Source organism: Tachyglossus aculeatus, chromosome 21, assembly GCF_015852505.1.
Source record: "Tachyglossus aculeatus isolate mTacAcu1 chromosome 21, mTacAcu1.pri, whole genome shotgun sequence".
In the NCBI taxonomy this organism is placed as follows: Eukaryota; Metazoa; Chordata; class Mammalia; order Monotremata; family Tachyglossidae; genus Tachyglossus; species Tachyglossus aculeatus.
The window spans coordinates 30,401,902-30,419,961 of NC_052086.1; the positions used below are offsets into that span (position 1 = coordinate 30,401,902).

Here is an 18,060-nt window from a genome sequence, read left to right on the forward strand (position 1 = left end):
AGCGCCTTGGGACAGGGATTGCATCTCCTAACTCTGTTGTCTTGTACTTTCCCAAGCACATAGTACAGTGCTCTGCGCACAGTAAGCTCTCAATAAACAGACACTCAATAAATCCGATTGAATGAATGAATGAATGAAAGCGATAAGCGCCTTGGGACGGGGATTGCATCTCCTAACTCTGTTGTCTTGTACTTTCCCAAGCACATAGTAGTGTTGTGCGCACAGTAAGCTCTCAATAAACAGGCACTCAATAAATCCGATTGAATGAATGAGTGAATGAATGAATGAGAGATAAGCTCCTTGGGACGGGAATTGCATCTCCTAACTCTGTTGTCTTGTACTTTCCCAAGCACATAGTACAGTGCTGGGCGCACAGTAAGCTCTCAATAAACAGACACTCAATAAATCCGATTGAATGAATGAATGAATGAAAGTGATAAGCGCCTTGGGACGGGGATTGCATCTCCTAACTCTGTTGTCTTGTACTTTCCCAAGCACATAGTACAGTGCTGGGCGCACAGTAAGCTCTCAATAAACAGACACTCAATAAATCCGATTGAATGAATGAATGAATGAAAGCGATAAGCGCCTTGGGACGGGGATTGCATCTCCTAACTCTGTTGTCTTGTACTTTCCCAAGCACATAGTACAGTGCTGGGCGCACAGTAAGCTGTCAATAAACAGACACTCAATAAATCCGATATAATGAATGAATGAATGAAAGTGATAAGCGCCTTGGGACGGGAATTGCATCTCCTAACTCTGTTGTCTTGTACTTTCCCAAGCACATAGTACAGTGCTGGGCGCACAGTAAGCTCTCAATAAACAGACACTCAATAAATCCGATTGAATGAATGAGTGAATGAATGAATGAATGAATGAAAGCGATAAGCGCCTTGGGACAGGGATTGCATCTCCTAACTCTGTTGTCTTGTACTTTCCCAAGCACATAGTACAGTGCTGTGCGCACAGTAAGCTCTTAATAAGCAGACACACACATCCACTGTAGACATGGAGACACTGTAGACAAAACCACTGAAGGCCCATCACCTCCAAGAAGCTTTCTCTGACCAAGCCCCCCTTTCCTCTTCTCCCACCCACTTCTGCGTGACCCAACTTGCTCCCTCTGTTCTCCCCCTCTCCCAGCCCCGCAGCCCTTCCGTACAGATCAATCAATCAATCAATCGTATTTATTGAGCGCTTACTGTGTGCAGAGCGCTGTACTAAGCGCTTGGGAAGTACAAGTTGGCAATATACAGAGACAATCCCTACCCAACAGTGGGCTGACAGTCTAGAAGGGGGAGACAGAGAACAAAACCAAACATATTAAAATAAAATGAATACAATAGATAAGTACAAGTAAAATAGAGTGATAAATATGTACAAATATATACATATATACAGGTGCTGTGGGGAAGGGAGGAGGTAAGACGGGGGGGATGGAGAGGGGGACGAGGGGGAGAGGAAGGAGGGGGCTCAGTCTGGGAAGATCTGCAATTTATTTATTTATATTTGTGTCCGTATCGCCCTCCTTCACCCCCCACTAGACTGTAAGCTCGTTGGGAGCAGGGAATGCGCCTGTTTATTCTTCTAATGTTCTCTCCCAAGCGTTGAGCACAGCGCTCTGCGCACAATAAAGCCCCCAATAAATATGACGGAATGAATGACATATTTCTAATACACCCAATCAGCCTCTTACTGAAAACAAGTTAGGGAGCAGATGAAGAATAACTGGCCTGGGCGCAAATCAGTTGAGTTTCAGTTCATGAAATCCACTGCCGAGTCGCTCCAAGGATTGGTGTATTTGCCATCTGTCCTGGTATCGACATACTTCGGGACCACGGCAGTAGCAGATTAAGGAAGGAAGGGCTTTATTTTTTATCGTTCTCCAAATTAATAGATCTGCCGTACCCAAATATTTTGTAATTTGCTTACCTTAGTGTGTTTTGGGGTTTTCCCTCAAGTCGCGCATTGACTCAGCCAATGATCATCATCAATCATCAATCGTATTTATTGAGCGCTTACTATGGGCAGAGCACTGTACTAAGCGCTTGGGAAGTACAAGTTGGCATATGTGCGCCAGGAACGTGGCAATGTGTGGTGTTTCGTAACTGACAGATAGAAACTCTGTGCCTCAGTTCCCTCATCTGTAAAATGGGGATTAAGACCGCGAGCCGCCCGAGGGACAACCCGATCACCTTGTAACCTCCCCAGCGCTTAGAACAGTGCTTGGCACATAGTAAGGGCTTAATAAATGCCATCATCATCGTTGCATCATCATCAATCGTATTTATTGAGAGCTTACTATGTGCAGAGCATTGTACTAAGCGCTTGGGAAGTACAAATTGGCAACATATAGAGACGGTCCCTACCCAACAGTGGGCTCACAGTCTAAAAGATTTACAGATGTAGCAACCCAAGCTATGTATTTTATACGGATTTGCATTTCGATGTGTTTTTTTTTATTGTCCGGAACCCAATTCCTCTTTAAAAATGAAATAATCCACACAGATTTTGCCTTTACTCAAGATGCACTAGCAATGTAAAATTAGAGACCTTGGTATAATTTTGGTCCATTAACTCAACTGGGTGTTATAATAATAATAATAATGGCATTTATTAAGCGCTTACTATGTGCAAAGCACTGTTCTAATCAAGCGCTGGGGGGGATACAAAGTGATCAGGTTGTCCCAGGTGGGGCTCACAGTCTTAATCCCCATTTTACAGATGAGGTAACTGAGGCTCAGAGAAGTGAAGTGACTTGCCCAAGGTCACACAGTAGACATGTGACATATTTTGTCATTGCAACCTCATAAGAGGGAGAAGAGGTTAGACATTTAAATACAATAATTATGATATTTAGTAAGTGCTCACTATATGCCTAAACACTGGGGTTTATCCAATTAATCAGACACAGTTCATGTCCTACCTGGGGGGTAAAGAGCTCAGGTGTGTTATTTCCATTTTAAAATGAGGAAACAGACACAGAGAGTGGAAAGAGCACGAGCTTAAGCGCTTAGTCCAGTGCTCTGCACACAGTAAGCGCTCAATAAATACGATTGATTGATTAATTTGGAGTGAGAGGTCATGGGTTCGAATCCCAGCTCTGCCACCTGTCTGCTGTGTGGCCTTGGGCAGGTCACTTAACTTCTCTGAGCCTCAGTTCCCTCATCTGTAAAATGAGGATTAGGACTGTGAGCCCCATGTGGGACAACCTGATCACCTTGTATCCCTCCAGCGCTTAGAACAGTGCTTTGCGCATAGTAAGCGCTTAACAAATGCCATTAAAAAAAAAAAAGGTCAGCTGGTCTGCCGATTCCAAATCCAGTCCTCTTTCCACTAGGCCGCTCTGCCTCCCCTCTGAGGGTCAATTAGTCAATCAGTGGTATTTATTGAGCCCCTACTGCGTCAGTTCATTGTGGGCAGGGAATGTGTCCATTCATTGGTATATTGTGGTCTCCCAAGCGTTCAGTACAGTGTTTTGCACACAGTAAGTGCTCAATAAATGATTGAATCAATCCATCGTATTAATTGAGCGCTTACTGTGTGCAGAGCACTGTACTAAGCGCTTGGGAAGTCCACGTTGGCAACGTATAGAGACGGTCCCTGCCCAACAGCGGGCTCACAGTCTAGAAGGGGGAGACAGGTAAGGCTTTGAAGCATTCATTCATTCATTGTCATATTTGTTGAGCGCTTACTGTGCGCAGAGCACTGGACTAAGCGCTCGGGAAGTCCAAGTTGGCAACATCTAGAGACGGTCCCTACCCGACAGCGGGCTCACGGTCTAGAAGGGGGAGACGGACAATAAAACAAAACATATTAACAAAATAAAATAAATAGAATAAATATGTACAAATAAAATATAGCAATAATAATAATAATGAGGGCTGTACTAAAGTGCTGGGATAGTAAAATAGAGTAAATGCACGATCCCTGCCTGCAAAGATCTTAAGAAATTCAGTTTTTGGTTCCTTATCAGCACCTACTATGGGTTGGCATATGGTGAAGAATTAAACCCACACCATAAATAATGCATTCTTTTTAGAGATCGTATTTCTGCTCAACAGGCCCCACAGATCCAGAATCTAACCCCAACTATAAAATGTCCAGTGAGTTCATTTTCCGTTGATTTCCTTTGCATTGCCTTTTCTTAGAAAGTATCCTCATATCCCACCTTGCCTCCTGTCTCTCCCCCCTCCAGTCCATATTAAAACTTCTTGCCCCAGATCCATTTTCTAAAACGATTCAGTCCGCCTCTCCCCCCTCCTCAACAACTTCCAGCGGTTGCCCATCCACCTCCGTATCAAACAGGAACTCTGTACCGTGGTCTGTGTGACCTGGGAAAAGTCACTTAACTTCTCTGGGCCTCAGTTACCTCATCTGGAAAATGGGGATTCAAAGTGTGAGCTCCGCGTGGGACAACCTGATTACCCTGTATCTTTCCCAGTGCTTAGAACAGTGCTTGGCACATAGTAAGCGCTTAACAACTACCATAATTATCCAGTGCTTAGTACAGTGCCTGGCACATAGTAGGTGCTTAACAAATACCATAATAATAATAATAATTATTATTGTATCCATCCCAGTGCTTAGTACAGTGCCTGGCACATAGTAGGTGCTTAACAAATACCATAATAATAATAATAATTATTATTGTATCCACCCCAGTGCTTAGTACAGTGCCTGGCACATAGTAAGTGCTTAACAAATATAATAATAATAATAATAGTTATTATTATTATTATTGTATCCACCCCAGTGCTTAGTACAGTGCCTGGCACATAGTAAGTGCTTAACAAATGCCATAATTATCAAGCACTTAGTACAGTGCCTGGCACATAATAAGTACTTAACAAATACCATAATAATACAATAATAATAATAATTATTATTATTATTACTATTATTGTTATCATTATTATCATTATTATTATCATTGTTATTATTGTATCCACCCCAGCACTTAGTAAGTGCTTAAGAAATACCATAATTATCCAGCACTTAGTACAGTGCCTGGCACATAATAAGTACTTAACAAATACCATAATAATACCATAATAATAATAATAATAATAATAATAATAATATAATTACTATCATTATTATTACCATTGTTATTATTGTATCCACCCCAGCACTTAGTACGGTGCCTGGCACATAGTAAGTGCTTTACAAATACCGCTATTATTAAATATTACTATTATTGTTATTATTATTAAATAACAATAGCGGTAAGTGCTATAGTAAGTGCTTAACAAATTATTATTAAATAATAATTTTATTATTATTTAATAATAATATTAAATATTATTATTGTTATTATTATTAAATAATAATAGCGGTATTTGTCAAGCACTTACTATGTGCCAGGCACTGCACTAAGCCCTGGGGCGGGAGAAGCAGCGTGGCTCAGTGGAAAAGAGCCCGGGCTTCGGAGTCAGAGGTCATGGCTTCAAATCCCGGTTCCGCCACTTATCAGCCGTGTGACTTCGGGCGAGTCACTTCACTTCTCTGGGCCTCAGTTCCCTCATCTGGAAAATGGGGATGAAGACTGTGAACGCCCCCGTGGGACAACCTGGTCACCTTGTTAACCTCCCCAGTGCTTAGAATAGTGCTTTGCACATAGTAAGCGCTTAATAAATGCTATCATTATTATTATTATTAGTTAAAGCAGTCAACCAGCTGAGCCCTCCGATCTTACCACGGTGATTTCCTCCTTCGTGTCCGCCGTGACCCTTTGGTCCTGCAGGCCCAGCCGCTCACTGTCCCCCATTGTTGGGTAGCTAACCACTGACTCCTCTCCCACATCCTCCTTCGGGCTTGGAACTTCCTCTCCCCTCCCAATGGGCCAGTCCACCCCTCTCTCCACCTTCAAACACGTTGCCAACTTGTACATCCCAAGCGCTTAGTACAGTGCTCTGCACACCCCTCTGCCCCTCCGCCAAGCTAGCCCTCTTCCTCCCTTCAAGGCCCTGCTGAGAGCTCACCTCCTCCAGGAGGCCTTCCCACACTGAGCCCCTTCCTTCCTCTCCCCCTCGTCCCCCTCTCCATCCCCCCCATCTTACCTCCTTCCCTTCCCCACAGCACCTGTATATATGTATATACATTTGTACATATTTATTACTCTATTTTATTTGTGCATATCTATTCTATTTATTTTATTTGGTTAGTATGTTTGGTTTTGTTCTCTGACTCCCCCTTTCAGACTGTGAGCCCACTGTTGGGTAGGGACTGTCTCTATATGCTGCCAACTTGTACTTCCCAAGCGCATAGTACAGTGCTCTGCACACAGTAAGCGCTCAATAAATACGATTGATGATGATGATGATGATGATGAGTAAGCGCTCAATAAACACGATTGATTGATTCAAACCTTTACAAAATCACCTCTCCTCCAAGGGACTTTCTCAGATTAACTCTTTCCCCCCCGACTCCCTCTCTTTTCTGACCCTTTAAGCACTCGGGAGTCACCCCACCCTCAGCACCACAGCACTTGTGTACATATCTGTAATTTATATATTTATATTAATTTCCCTCTCCTTGTGGGCAGGGAAGATGTTTGGTTTTGTTCTCTGTCTCCCCCTTTTAGACTGTGAGCCCACTGTTGGGTAGGGACTGTCTCTATATGTTGCCAATTTGTACTTCCCAAGCACTTAGTACAGTGCTCTGCACATAGTAAGCGCTCAATAAATACGATTGATGATGATGTGTCTACCACAGATTACGGTGGTGACTTGTCATTTTAGTGAAAAGGGATCGAGCCATCCTCTTGCTGTAAAAAAAAAAAAAACCAGGTTTTAGGGTTTATTTTCCTTAATTTTGGAAATAACCTTGGTTTTGCCTTGTGCAGGTCTGTCCATTAACATGAAATAAAGATTGAAATATTTTAATCAGAAATGGATAATGCATTCAAAATGTAACACTGGAAAATACTTGGACTAATCTTCCCCATTATATTTGCTGGAGGAAGGGCTTTTGCGGGAATGTGAAATCTAGATTTAGTTTCTGCCCAGACAAAAAAACTGTTCGGAAACCACCAGTGATTTTCGTTCCAAAACACTATGAAAATATCAGATTTGCAACAAAAGACTGAATAAATGAATTATACAGTTTCCTAAGACCGATGGAGGTTGTTAGGTGTGCGGCTGCCTCACTTTTCTAAGGATTGTATTAAATTTTAAACATATTTGGTAAGATCTGTCATAGAAATCATACTTAAATCCAGAGACCATTTTTAAAAATGCACTCCTGTACAGGAGACTAGGCAAGACTGTTTCATATTTTATTTAGTTTCATTGACTATTTTCAAGTCAGATGACTTTGGAGGCTGGAAGTAGTTTGTTTTAGTATGCTTCCAGCTTTTCTTTTGTGAGCTTGCCATTTTTATTGTTAAGATTGTGAGATTATGTTTCATTTGCATTTCTTGTTCAACATATTCATTCATTCATTCAATCATATTTATTGAGCGCTTACTGTGTGCAGAGCACTGTACTAAGCGCTTGGGAAGTACAAGTTGGCAACATATAGAGACAGTCCGTACCCAAAAGTGGGCTCACAGTCTAGAAGTGTTGAAGTGTACTGAAGGATCTCTTTGAAAAACTTGCTTTGATTGATTAATTTAAGACAGTCATTACAAACATAAAGTGAAGGTGCTTTTTTTCTAAAGAACATTCTTAAGAATGTTGAAAAAGTTAGCTGGCTGTTTTAATGTTGCAGAGGAATATTTTTATGAGACAGAACTTGAAAGCCTAGAGTTTTATAAACCTATCTGCATATGTGAACAAAGGATTAAAAATATGAAGCAAGTAATATGTGTATACTCAGCATTTTTGCCCCAAAAAGTTTAGTTAGGATTACTCGACTTTTGTTAGGTGTTCTGAAAAAAGAAGGAAAGTGTATTCATTTTCCCAACTGAGGAAAGGTAAAATTCTTAAACTAAATGACGGGAATAGAAGCGTAAAATCAAAAATAAGTAGGATTTCGGATTTCCCTTCCCTCAGACTAAGGATACATTTCCCATGTCCCATAAAAAAGGCCATAGATATAAAAATAGGTGGAGCACCCAAGATTCTTCCCATTACAACTCTGAATATAGAAAACTGAGGGGAGTCAGTTTAATATGAGTCAATGTTATGGCACCTGCCATTCACTACTCCGAAAAGGGAATGTTAGCGTACTTTTTAATAACGAGTTAGATTTTGCAGATGGTCATATTGGGGAAAATACTCTCCATTTTGTGAGTGATTTATTCTTGGGTTAGAAAGGTGAGTTGTTTCCTATAAGATCACTTGCCTTATTGGTGTTGCGATGCTTATACGTGGAAGACCAGGGTTATCTGGTCTCTCAGGCCGTATTCAGAACCGATAAGAAGAAATCTCTGATGCTTCAAAACAGCCAGATCTATGCTTCTAGTGACTCATAGATACAGATGTTCAATAACACTTCAAGTAGTTTGCTTTGGCTATGAGGTATAAGTGATTTCTGACATCTATAAGGGCAGTAAGCTAGGAATGGAGCTTGAAGGTTAGAGCAAATCGAGAAAAGTGGGATTTCTCTGTAGCTTTTTTTTGGCCTGTACATATTTATTACTCTATTGATTTATTTATTTACTTTACTTGTACATTTCTATCCTATCTATTTTATTTTGTTGGTATGTTTGGTTCTGTTCTCTGTCTCCCCCTTTTAGACTGTGAGCCCACTGTTGGGTAGGGACTGTCTCTATGTGTTTCCAATTTGTACTTCCCAAGCGCTTAGTACAGTGCTCTGCACATAGTAAGCGCTCAATAAATACGATTGATTGATTGATTGATTGGCCTGTTTAAGGTCACGTCAACCCTTCCTCTGTTGTGCAAGATTCTGGATATTGTGCTGCATTTATCACTTCCTTAGTGCCTCATCTCTGAGATTGGTAATGGAAAACGGTTGCTATGTCGAACCGTGGGAGGATGGGGGGAAATTGACATGGTAAATGCTTAACTCTGCAGGGGAGCTGCAGTCACTGGCACTTGTGGGCTATTGCAGCCGAAGCAGCAACTTGGAAGACTTGCATCACTCTCACAAACTCCCAACATTTGGAATTAGGAAGGCCAGGGCAGATGGGAGAGCATGTTGGAGAGCCTCTGGGCAAAGCTGCAGGATTATGTACCAAATGTGTCAAATGCAAATAGTTTCCTTTTTCTGGAAGCGCCGCTGCCATCCAGAAGAGGACATTAGTGCTCCTGGCAGTGCCAGGCAGAATATCTTGGCATGCCAACCTCTGGCACGAAGGCCAGAGTCAATGAAACTGCGGGAGAGGGATTCAGTAAAACCACTGTGATATAATTGCAGCTGAACAGAAATATTTATTGGTTATTGAGAAAGTGACTAGAAGAGTGCTGATGTTTCTTTTTTGCAGGATACAAAATCGCCGAATTTTAAACTATCGTGTTCCATTGCAGATATTCACCAAAATGCAGATAACTTGCACATATTTCTTTTGATATGTGGACTCAGGCAAGTGAAAGACCCTCTTTACCTGGTGGACGCGTTTTCAGGTAGGTTCTCAATGACTAAAGTCCCTATACGGAAAGGTTATTGTGATATTTGTTAAGCGCCTACTAAGTGCCAAGCACTGTATTAAATGCTGGGTAAGTACTAGCTAATCAGGTTGGACAATGTCCCTGTCCTACATGGGACTTACAGTCTAAATAGGTAAGAGAACAGGGATTTAATCTCCATTATGCAGATGAGGCAACAGAGGCACGGAGAAGTCAAGTGATTTGCCCAAGGTTACACAAATGACTTAAAAAGTTCAGGTCTTTTTTTTAAATGCCATTTATTAAGCACTTACTATGTGCAAAGCACTGTTCTAAGTGCTGGGGAGGTTACAAGGTGATCAGGTTGTCCCACGTGGGGCTCACAGTCTTAATCCCCATTTTCCAGGTGAGGTAACTGAGGCACAGAGAAGTTAACTGACTTGCCCAAAGTCACACAACTGACAAGTGGCGGAGCCGGGATTTGAACCCATGATCTCTGACTCCAAAGCGCGGGCTCTTTCCACTGAGCCACGCTGCTTCCACGACTAATTTCTAATCTCCCCATTATAACTGCCACTTCAGCACTTCCATACCACCTATGCACCTTTGTACTCGTATTATTTTATGGATGTGATTACCTTATCCAATTCGTAATTTAACTTAGTGTCCATTGCCCACACTAGATTGTAAACTTCTTAAGGGCAGAGATTGTATATACTAATTCTATTCTCCTAAGTGCTCAGTACATTGCTCTTCACACAGTAGAAGCTCAACAAATACTATTGTTTGAGTGATAGACATCTGGGCATTTCACAACCCTACTGTCTACTCATTACTGGTTGAAACTTTCTGCCTGTTAACGTAAGTGAAATTGTTCCTTTAAATACCATTGGCCAAGTAATTTCATCCGGGGGTAGAGTTGTTTCATCTTATCATCATCAATCGTGTTTATTGAGCGCTTGCTATGTGCAGAGCGCTGTACTAAGCGCTTGGGAAGTACAAATTGGCAACATATAGAGACAGTCCCTACCCAACAGTGGGCTCACAGTCTAAAAGATCTCATCTAAAGAATGGCCGATTCAGTGAGCTCCAAGAAATATTAGATATCCTAAGAGTCCATTCAAAGAAGAAAAAATAAGGACTTTACATTTAAAATAAGGACTTTACATATTTAAATATATTTACATATTTAAAAATACGGTAGAGGCAACCACCAGCATTGACGTCCATTAGACTGGTGTGTATAAATCAAACCTATCAATAGGTGAATAATATTTATGAAATTTACCTGAGAGAAAACCATACCTCACTTGCTACCATCCAGTGTCAGGGGGGTTTGCTGCAAATATGATGTGTCAGAATGCAGTACGGAAGACCAGAAAAGCATTAGATTGAAACTTTGGTGATAGGCTATTTTTATCTTCAGATTGCGTCCTACTGTGAGTAAAGGAATCGTAAAACTACTTCCTTGGGAATTGGTGGCTCTGCTCTCCCCATTCCTCCAGCTAGTAGCAGCCTGCCTAACTTGGGATCCCCCTGTGCCTCATGATGGCAGTGGGGTCAGGGGAGAGGGGAGCATAGGTCGTGGAAAAGCCTCAAATTCAGTTAGTCAATCAGACATGCTTTATCGCATGATTCTCAAGATAATAATAATAATGTTAGCATTTATTACTGTGTACAAAGCACTGTTCTAAGCGCTGGGGAGGTTACATGGTGATCAGGTTGCCCCACAGAGGGCTCACAGTCTTAATCCCCATTTTACAGTTGAGGGAACTGTGAGGCCCAGAGAAGTGAAGTGACTTGCCGAAAGTCACACAGCTGGTAATTGGCAGAGCTAGGATTTGAACCCATGACCTCTGACTCCAAAGCCCATGCTCTTTCCACTGAGCCATGCTGGTTCATGATGGCCTCCGAGGGAAGACAAGAGGTGCTTGCCCCCCCTGCCAAAATGGGTCCTGCCTGGGAAGTGCAATCCCTTAGCAATGTAGTATCTGCCCAGTTCAAATTCAAGCCCATAATGGTGTTTGATAGGAACCTTTTTCTCAAAATCTTTGAGGTGAGCCCTGTCCCTGCTAAGACTGAACTCCTTATCTTCCCTCCCAAACCCTGCCCTCTCCCTGACTTTCCCATCACTGTTGACGGCGCTACCATCCTTCCCGTCTCCCAAGCCCGCAACCTTGGTGTCATCCTCGACTCCGCTCTCTCTTTCACCCCTCACATCCAATTGTAATTTCAGGGCCCTACTGAGAGCTCACCTCCTCCAGGAGGCCTTCCCAGGCTGAGCCCCCTCCTTCCTCTCCCCCTCATCCCCCTTCTCCATCCTTCCCCTCCCCACAACACCTGTATATATGTTTGTGTGCATTTATTACTCTATTTTATTTGTACATCTTTATTCTATTTATTTTATTTTGTTAATATGTTTTGTTCTTTGTCTCCCCCTTCTAGACTGTGAGCCCACTGTTGGGTAGGGACCGTCTCTATAATGTTGCCAACTTGTACTTCCCAAGGGCTTAGTCCAGTGCTCTGGACACAGTAAGCGCTCAATAAATACGATTGAATGAATGAATGAATGAATGCAGATATAGCCTTAAGTCATTTTCAGCTCTCTCCCTCCTACCTCACTGATATCCTTCTACAACCCAGCCCAAAACCTTCCCTCCTAACGTCTAACTACTCACACTGTTCCTCGATTTCATCTATCTTGCTGTTTGGCCCCTAGCCCATATCCTTCCTCTGTCCTGGACCTCCCTCCCTGCTTCCTACACAACAGACCATACTCTCCCCACCTCCAAAGCCTTATTAAAATCACATCTCTGCCAATCAATCAATCAATCGTATTTATTGAGCGCTTACTATGTGCAGAGCACTGTACTAAGCGCTTGGGAAGTACAAATTGGCAACACATAGAGACAGTCCCTACCCAACAGTGGGCTCACAGTCTAAAAGGGGGAGACAGAGAACAGAACCAAACATACCAACAAAATAGAATAAATAGGATAGAAATGTACAAGTAAAATAAATAAATAAATAAATAAATAGAGTAATAAATATGTACAACCATATATACATATGGTTGGGCCAAGGGCCCTTCCCCGACTAATCCCTCATTTCTCCTACTCCTCTCCCTTCCGTGTTCCCTAAACACTTGATATTCACTCCACCTTCAATGCATTTGTGAACATACCTGTAATTTCTTTCAATGCCCATCTCCCCGTCTTCACAGAGGAGAACCCGATGTTTCCATGGTCATAGTTGGGCCTGAAGTCCATTCATTCAATCATATTTATTGAGCGCTTACAGTGTGCAGAGCACTGTAAGTTGATATTTTTGTTAGAAAAATCCATTCTCTTGGCGGGTTAAATGAAATGTGTTTTATAAAAGTAAAACCACTTTTTATTAATGAACTTTCACAAAGAATCATAAAATGAATTGTAAGTTTCTTGTAGGCAGGGAACAGGTCTACCAACTCTATTGTATTGTTCTCTCCCAAGCTCCTAGTAGAGCGCTGTGCACCGGGGCCTGCTGTTGGGTAGGGACCGTCTCTATACATTGCCAACTTGTACTTCCCAAGCGCTTAGTACAGTGCTCTGCACGCAGTAAGCGCTCAATAAAGACGATTGAATGAATAATAAGCCCTCAATAAGTACCATTGATTGCTTGATTGAGCCAACAAAAATCTGTTTGCTTGCATCCCGTGTTCTCTCATTTTAGGAGACTCATTCATGTTTAATGATCAGAGTTGGAATATTTTTGTAAAACTATTTCATTAGCGGTTATGTGAATGATCCTTTTGTCTTTTTTGAGAAAACGAATCGCAGGTTCTTCTGATGCTCCAGATATCTTTTTTTTTTAAGTATACACTTTTCTGTACTTGAAATATGGGCAGATTTTGGAGGAGAGGGTTAAGATGAACTTTCTGTATTAAATCAGAAATTCAAAGCTTTGGCACCGTGACACAGATTACCAGGATGATGTAATGCATTTCACTGTTTAATTATTTAAAGCCTTTATAAAAATTTAATCACTTAGCAATACCATCTCATTCCTATCACATTAGATGAAAAAAACCATTAATTCAAAAAATTTAAAATCGATGGAATTTTAAACAGCGCTATGCAAAAAGGTTTCGTATATTAACTTTTAACTTACATTATGCATGTGGATACAATGATGTGAAATTTAAGACCGATCTTAAAGATTTTCCTTTTCCTTCTTAGAATGGCACAGAGAAGAACCCAATGTTTACATGGTCATAGTTGGGCCTGAAGTAAGTTGATATTTTTGTTTCAAAAGTCCATTCTCTTGGCTGGTTAAATGAAATGTGTTTTATAAAAGTAAAACCTCTTTTTAGTATTGAACTTTCACAAAGAATCATCAAATGAATTGTATGTGGTTCATAACATTCATGCATTCATTCATTCATTCAATCGTATTTACTGAGCAAAGGAGTCTTAATTGTGATTCATTCAAATACAGAGTTTTGAAAACTGTACTAAAGGAAAATGCGAATATTTCCTGTTCTTCAGAATGAACATTTGAATGGAATAGATGATTTCCACTCAGTCATAGATATGCTATATAATATGCACTAGTCAAAACTAGTAACAACTGGTAGTAATAGATTTGGGGTTTTCACTGTAACATATCCACTTGATATAACTTAAGGCTATCGGTGAAATTTCATTTCAAACCATGGAAAAAATGCAATTTCTTCAATATGGTCATGTTTCTCAGTTTGCAAGTCAGCTGCCATGGCCTTTCTAAAACATCAGGCTCTCAAGCCCGTAGATGTGCAATTAAGCATTCACTCATTCTTTCAACCCAGAGATATATAAATGGATAATTCACTTGTGTACGAATGGGCAGATATATGTCTTGCCCTTTTTTCCATCCGTCCTCCTTAGTAAAATCAAAAATAAACCTTTGAATTCTTAACTCCTTAGGTTATTTCTAACAAGAAAACAGTCCTTGGGTTCGAGTTTCTTCCTCCACTTAGTTTGCTAACTAAATCTACGTCTAGGTTGGTAAGCAGAAAAATATTGGTCCACCTCAGAGGTGCACATGAAATTCAACAGCATTTGACTTCTTTAACCATTGCCTGTATTCATTCATTCATTCAATCGTATTTATTGAGCGCTTACTGCGTGCACAGCACTGTACTAAGCGCTTGGGAAGTATAAGTCGGCAACATATAGAGACGGGATTGTAAATTCCGAGGGGGCAGGAAGCGCGTCTACAAACTCTAGCGTACTCTTCCAAGTGCTTAGTACAGTGCTCTGCACAGAGAAGGCGCTCAATAAATGTCACTGATTCATTAATTGATCGGGGGGGGAACATTGATTTCGATCTAGATTCCCTTTGCAGTTCTGATCAAACAGCTGTGGATTTTTTCATAGCTGAATATGGCCAAATCCAGGAATTTTAATCACGTCTCAATAATTAGGTGGAGTAAATGCAGCCTTAAAACCCACATGTCTTAATTTCTGGAGATAGGAGTTCAATTTAGTACTCCTTCTGATGATTGGAGCAGGAAAAAACTGAAACAATTTTACATTTGAATTTGAATATTTATAACTATTCCTGGGTTAATATGCATAAAGTTTGTTTTGGACTTAAAAAGTGGTTAAGAGGTCAATTCCTCTAATCGCATTAAAATTCATGTTTCTAACTGAATCTTTTAGAATAGATCGTGGAACTTGAAGATTGCAATTATGTCTGACGTGTATTGAGTTAGATTTCACTGCAAATGAAAAATTATAGCGCAGTCTTTTTTAGTCCATTTTTTTGTAGCAACAGGGTCAAATCTTGCTGGGTGAATCAACTCCCTGTATATAAATCAGGTTTTTTTTGACATGTTAACTCTTCTTGCTGCTTGGTTTTAATTGATCAGTCATCGCTTTAATGCCCCAGATTTCCGACAGCAGCTCTGGGCATACTCCTGTAAAACAGAATTCCTCATCTTCCCAGCCAAACCCTGTTCATCCAGCGAACTTTGCCATCACTATAAGCAAACATTACCGTCCTCCCTATCTCGCAGTTCCATATAACCTCGGCATTTTCCTCTACTCTTCTCTTTCATTCAATCCAAATATTAGATCTGTCACCAAATCCTGTTGGTTCCATCTTCAAACACTGCTAATTATCCACCTTTTCCTCTCCTTCTAAACTGCTGCTATGCAACAGTACTAAGTACTTATCATATCCTGCCTTGACCAAGGCTTCAGCCTCCTCAGTGACCTCCCTGCCTCCTGTCTCTCCCCGCTCAAGTCCTTACTTCTCTCTGCTGCCTAGATCTTTTTTAATGTAAGTTCATGCCTCCCCACTCCTCAAAAACCTTCAAAGGGGCTCACCTGCATCAAACAGAAACACCTTATCACTGGTTTTAAGGCCAGCTATTCCCCCTCCGGCCTTACCTAACTAATCCCCCTCTCCACAACGCAGCCCACACGCTTCACTCTTCTGATGCCAAACTACCCACTATTCTTCATTCTCATGTATCTCACCATCAACCCCCGTCCACGTCCTCCCTCCAGCCTGGACCTCCCTTCTGCTTCTTTTCCGTCAGACCACCATAATCCCCATCTTCAAAACCTCCTAAAACTCATCTCCTCCAGGAGGCCCTCCCTGCTTAGGCTTCATTCCTCCTACTTGCTTTCCCTTTTGCATCACTTGATATTCATCCTCAGCCCTAAAGCACTTATGTACATATCCTTATACCCTGCCATTTCCCCTATCTATATTTGAATATCTGCCTTCCCCTCAAGACTGTAAGCATCTTGTGGGCAGGGGTCATGTCTGCCAACTCAGCTATTCAGAGATAGCTGAGATGTGTTTTATTTTTATCCTACTTAAAAAGAAATCTGGATGACATTGCTAGTCACTGAAATAAGTTATTTGCCTATATTGTCCTTCCCAAATCACTTAATACAGTACTGTGCACTCAAATGCCCAGTAAATACCACTGATCTACTGCTACCAGGACTTCTAACTTTTTCCCTCATTCATTGTCGTATTTATTGAGCGCTTACCGTGTGCAGAGTTTCCCTTAAATTCTCCCAAGGTCTGAGCAATGTCTGAGAATTGGTTAAATCACAGCAATATCAAAGATAGCACTCCAGACGAAGCTCTCAATGGTATTAGAGTTACAACTTCCCATTTTTCAGGATTCCAGCCTAGCTAGATGCTAGACAGTCCCCGTATTCCTCTCTGCTAACTGCCTCCTTCAACACTTGGGCAGGTTTTCACTGACATTGATTTTATTTGTCAGCCTTCTGCAAAAGACTAATGATAAGGCCTCTTTTGGAAACCCAAGCTGCTTGGAAACATTCAGCGCCTTGAGGATCTTCTGATGTTAATTATATTTTAGGGGGGAGGTGGCAGAATGGAGCACACCAGAAATTGTCATTGGAGGGGAGATGTGTTTTATTTCTATCCTACTTAAAAAGAAATCTGGATGACATCGCTAGTCACTGAAATAAGTTATTTGCCTCTATACTCCTATCTGATCACAAGCAGATTCGATTTCTTTGTTGAATCACTTTACTTTGGTGTCCCAGAGTTTCGGTTCTCTGTTATAAATCCTCCCACAGAATTGGTGTCTTACAGATAAACCTAAATTTAGATGACATTCACATCCTGATGATGCAGAGCTGCCTTTTGGGACTAGCCTTTTCTTCATTCTCTCACAGCTCTGTTGTTTGCCAGCTGTAATCCATGAGGATGATTGAACAGCTAAGAGTGTTCTGAAATTTACTGCGGCATACTCTGTAAAAATCATATGAATAAAAGTAGTTTTAATACATTACCGAAAGGAAAAATGGGAATTTACATGCCTTAACTGGCAGTGCTTTTCATTTGATTTATATTTTGAACTTCAGAGCACTGTCTTTGCCAGAAAGTTCAGAGTGATGAAGAGAACTTTCAAAAAGTATTATAATATACTAATGACTGGAGGAAATATAACAGGAAAGCGAAATATGAGAGGGAAAACTGTTGCAGAGTAACTAAAGCAGCTTTTTTTAATGGTGTTTGTTAAATATTGTACATATTTACTACTCTATTTATTTTGTCAATGATGTGCATCTAGCTTTACTTCTATTTATTCTGACGACTTGACACCTGACCACATGTTTTGTTTTGTTGTCCGTCTCCCCCTTCTAGACTGTGAGCCCCTTGTTGGGTAGGGACTGTCTCTATATGTTGCCAACTTGTCCTTCCCAAGCGCTTAGTACAGTGCTCTGCACACAGTAAGCGCTCAATAAATACGATTGAATGAATGAATGAAAAGCGCTTACTATGTGCCAGGCACTGTACTAAAGGCTGGGGTAGAATCAAGCTAATCAGGTTGGACACAGACCGTGTCCTGAATGGGATTCACGCTCTTAATTCCCATTTTGCAGGTGAGGAAATTGAGGCATAGAGAAGTTAAGTGACTTGCCTAAGATCACACAGCAGACTAGTGGCAGAGTCAGGATTAGAACCCAGATCCTTCTGGCTACCATGCCCGTGCTCTATCCTGTAGGCTACGCGGCTTCTCCCCTTTACG

General features: G+C 41.2%; 1 protein-coding gene across 1 annotated transcript in view; it reads left to right on the forward strand.

The window, feature by feature from the left end:
• Positions 1 to 18,060, forward strand: part of GLT1D1 (glycosyltransferase 1 domain containing 1) — a 118,793-nt gene that overhangs the window by 57,092 nt on the left and 43,641 nt on the right. The window contains exons 7-8 of the mRNA XM_038763334.1: positions 9,438 to 9,533; positions 13,733 to 13,782. Coding sequence (XP_038619262.1) covers positions 9,438 to 9,533; positions 13,733 to 13,782 — 146 coding nt within the window. The remainder of the gene's footprint in view (positions 1 to 9,437; positions 9,534 to 13,732; positions 13,783 to 18,060) is intronic.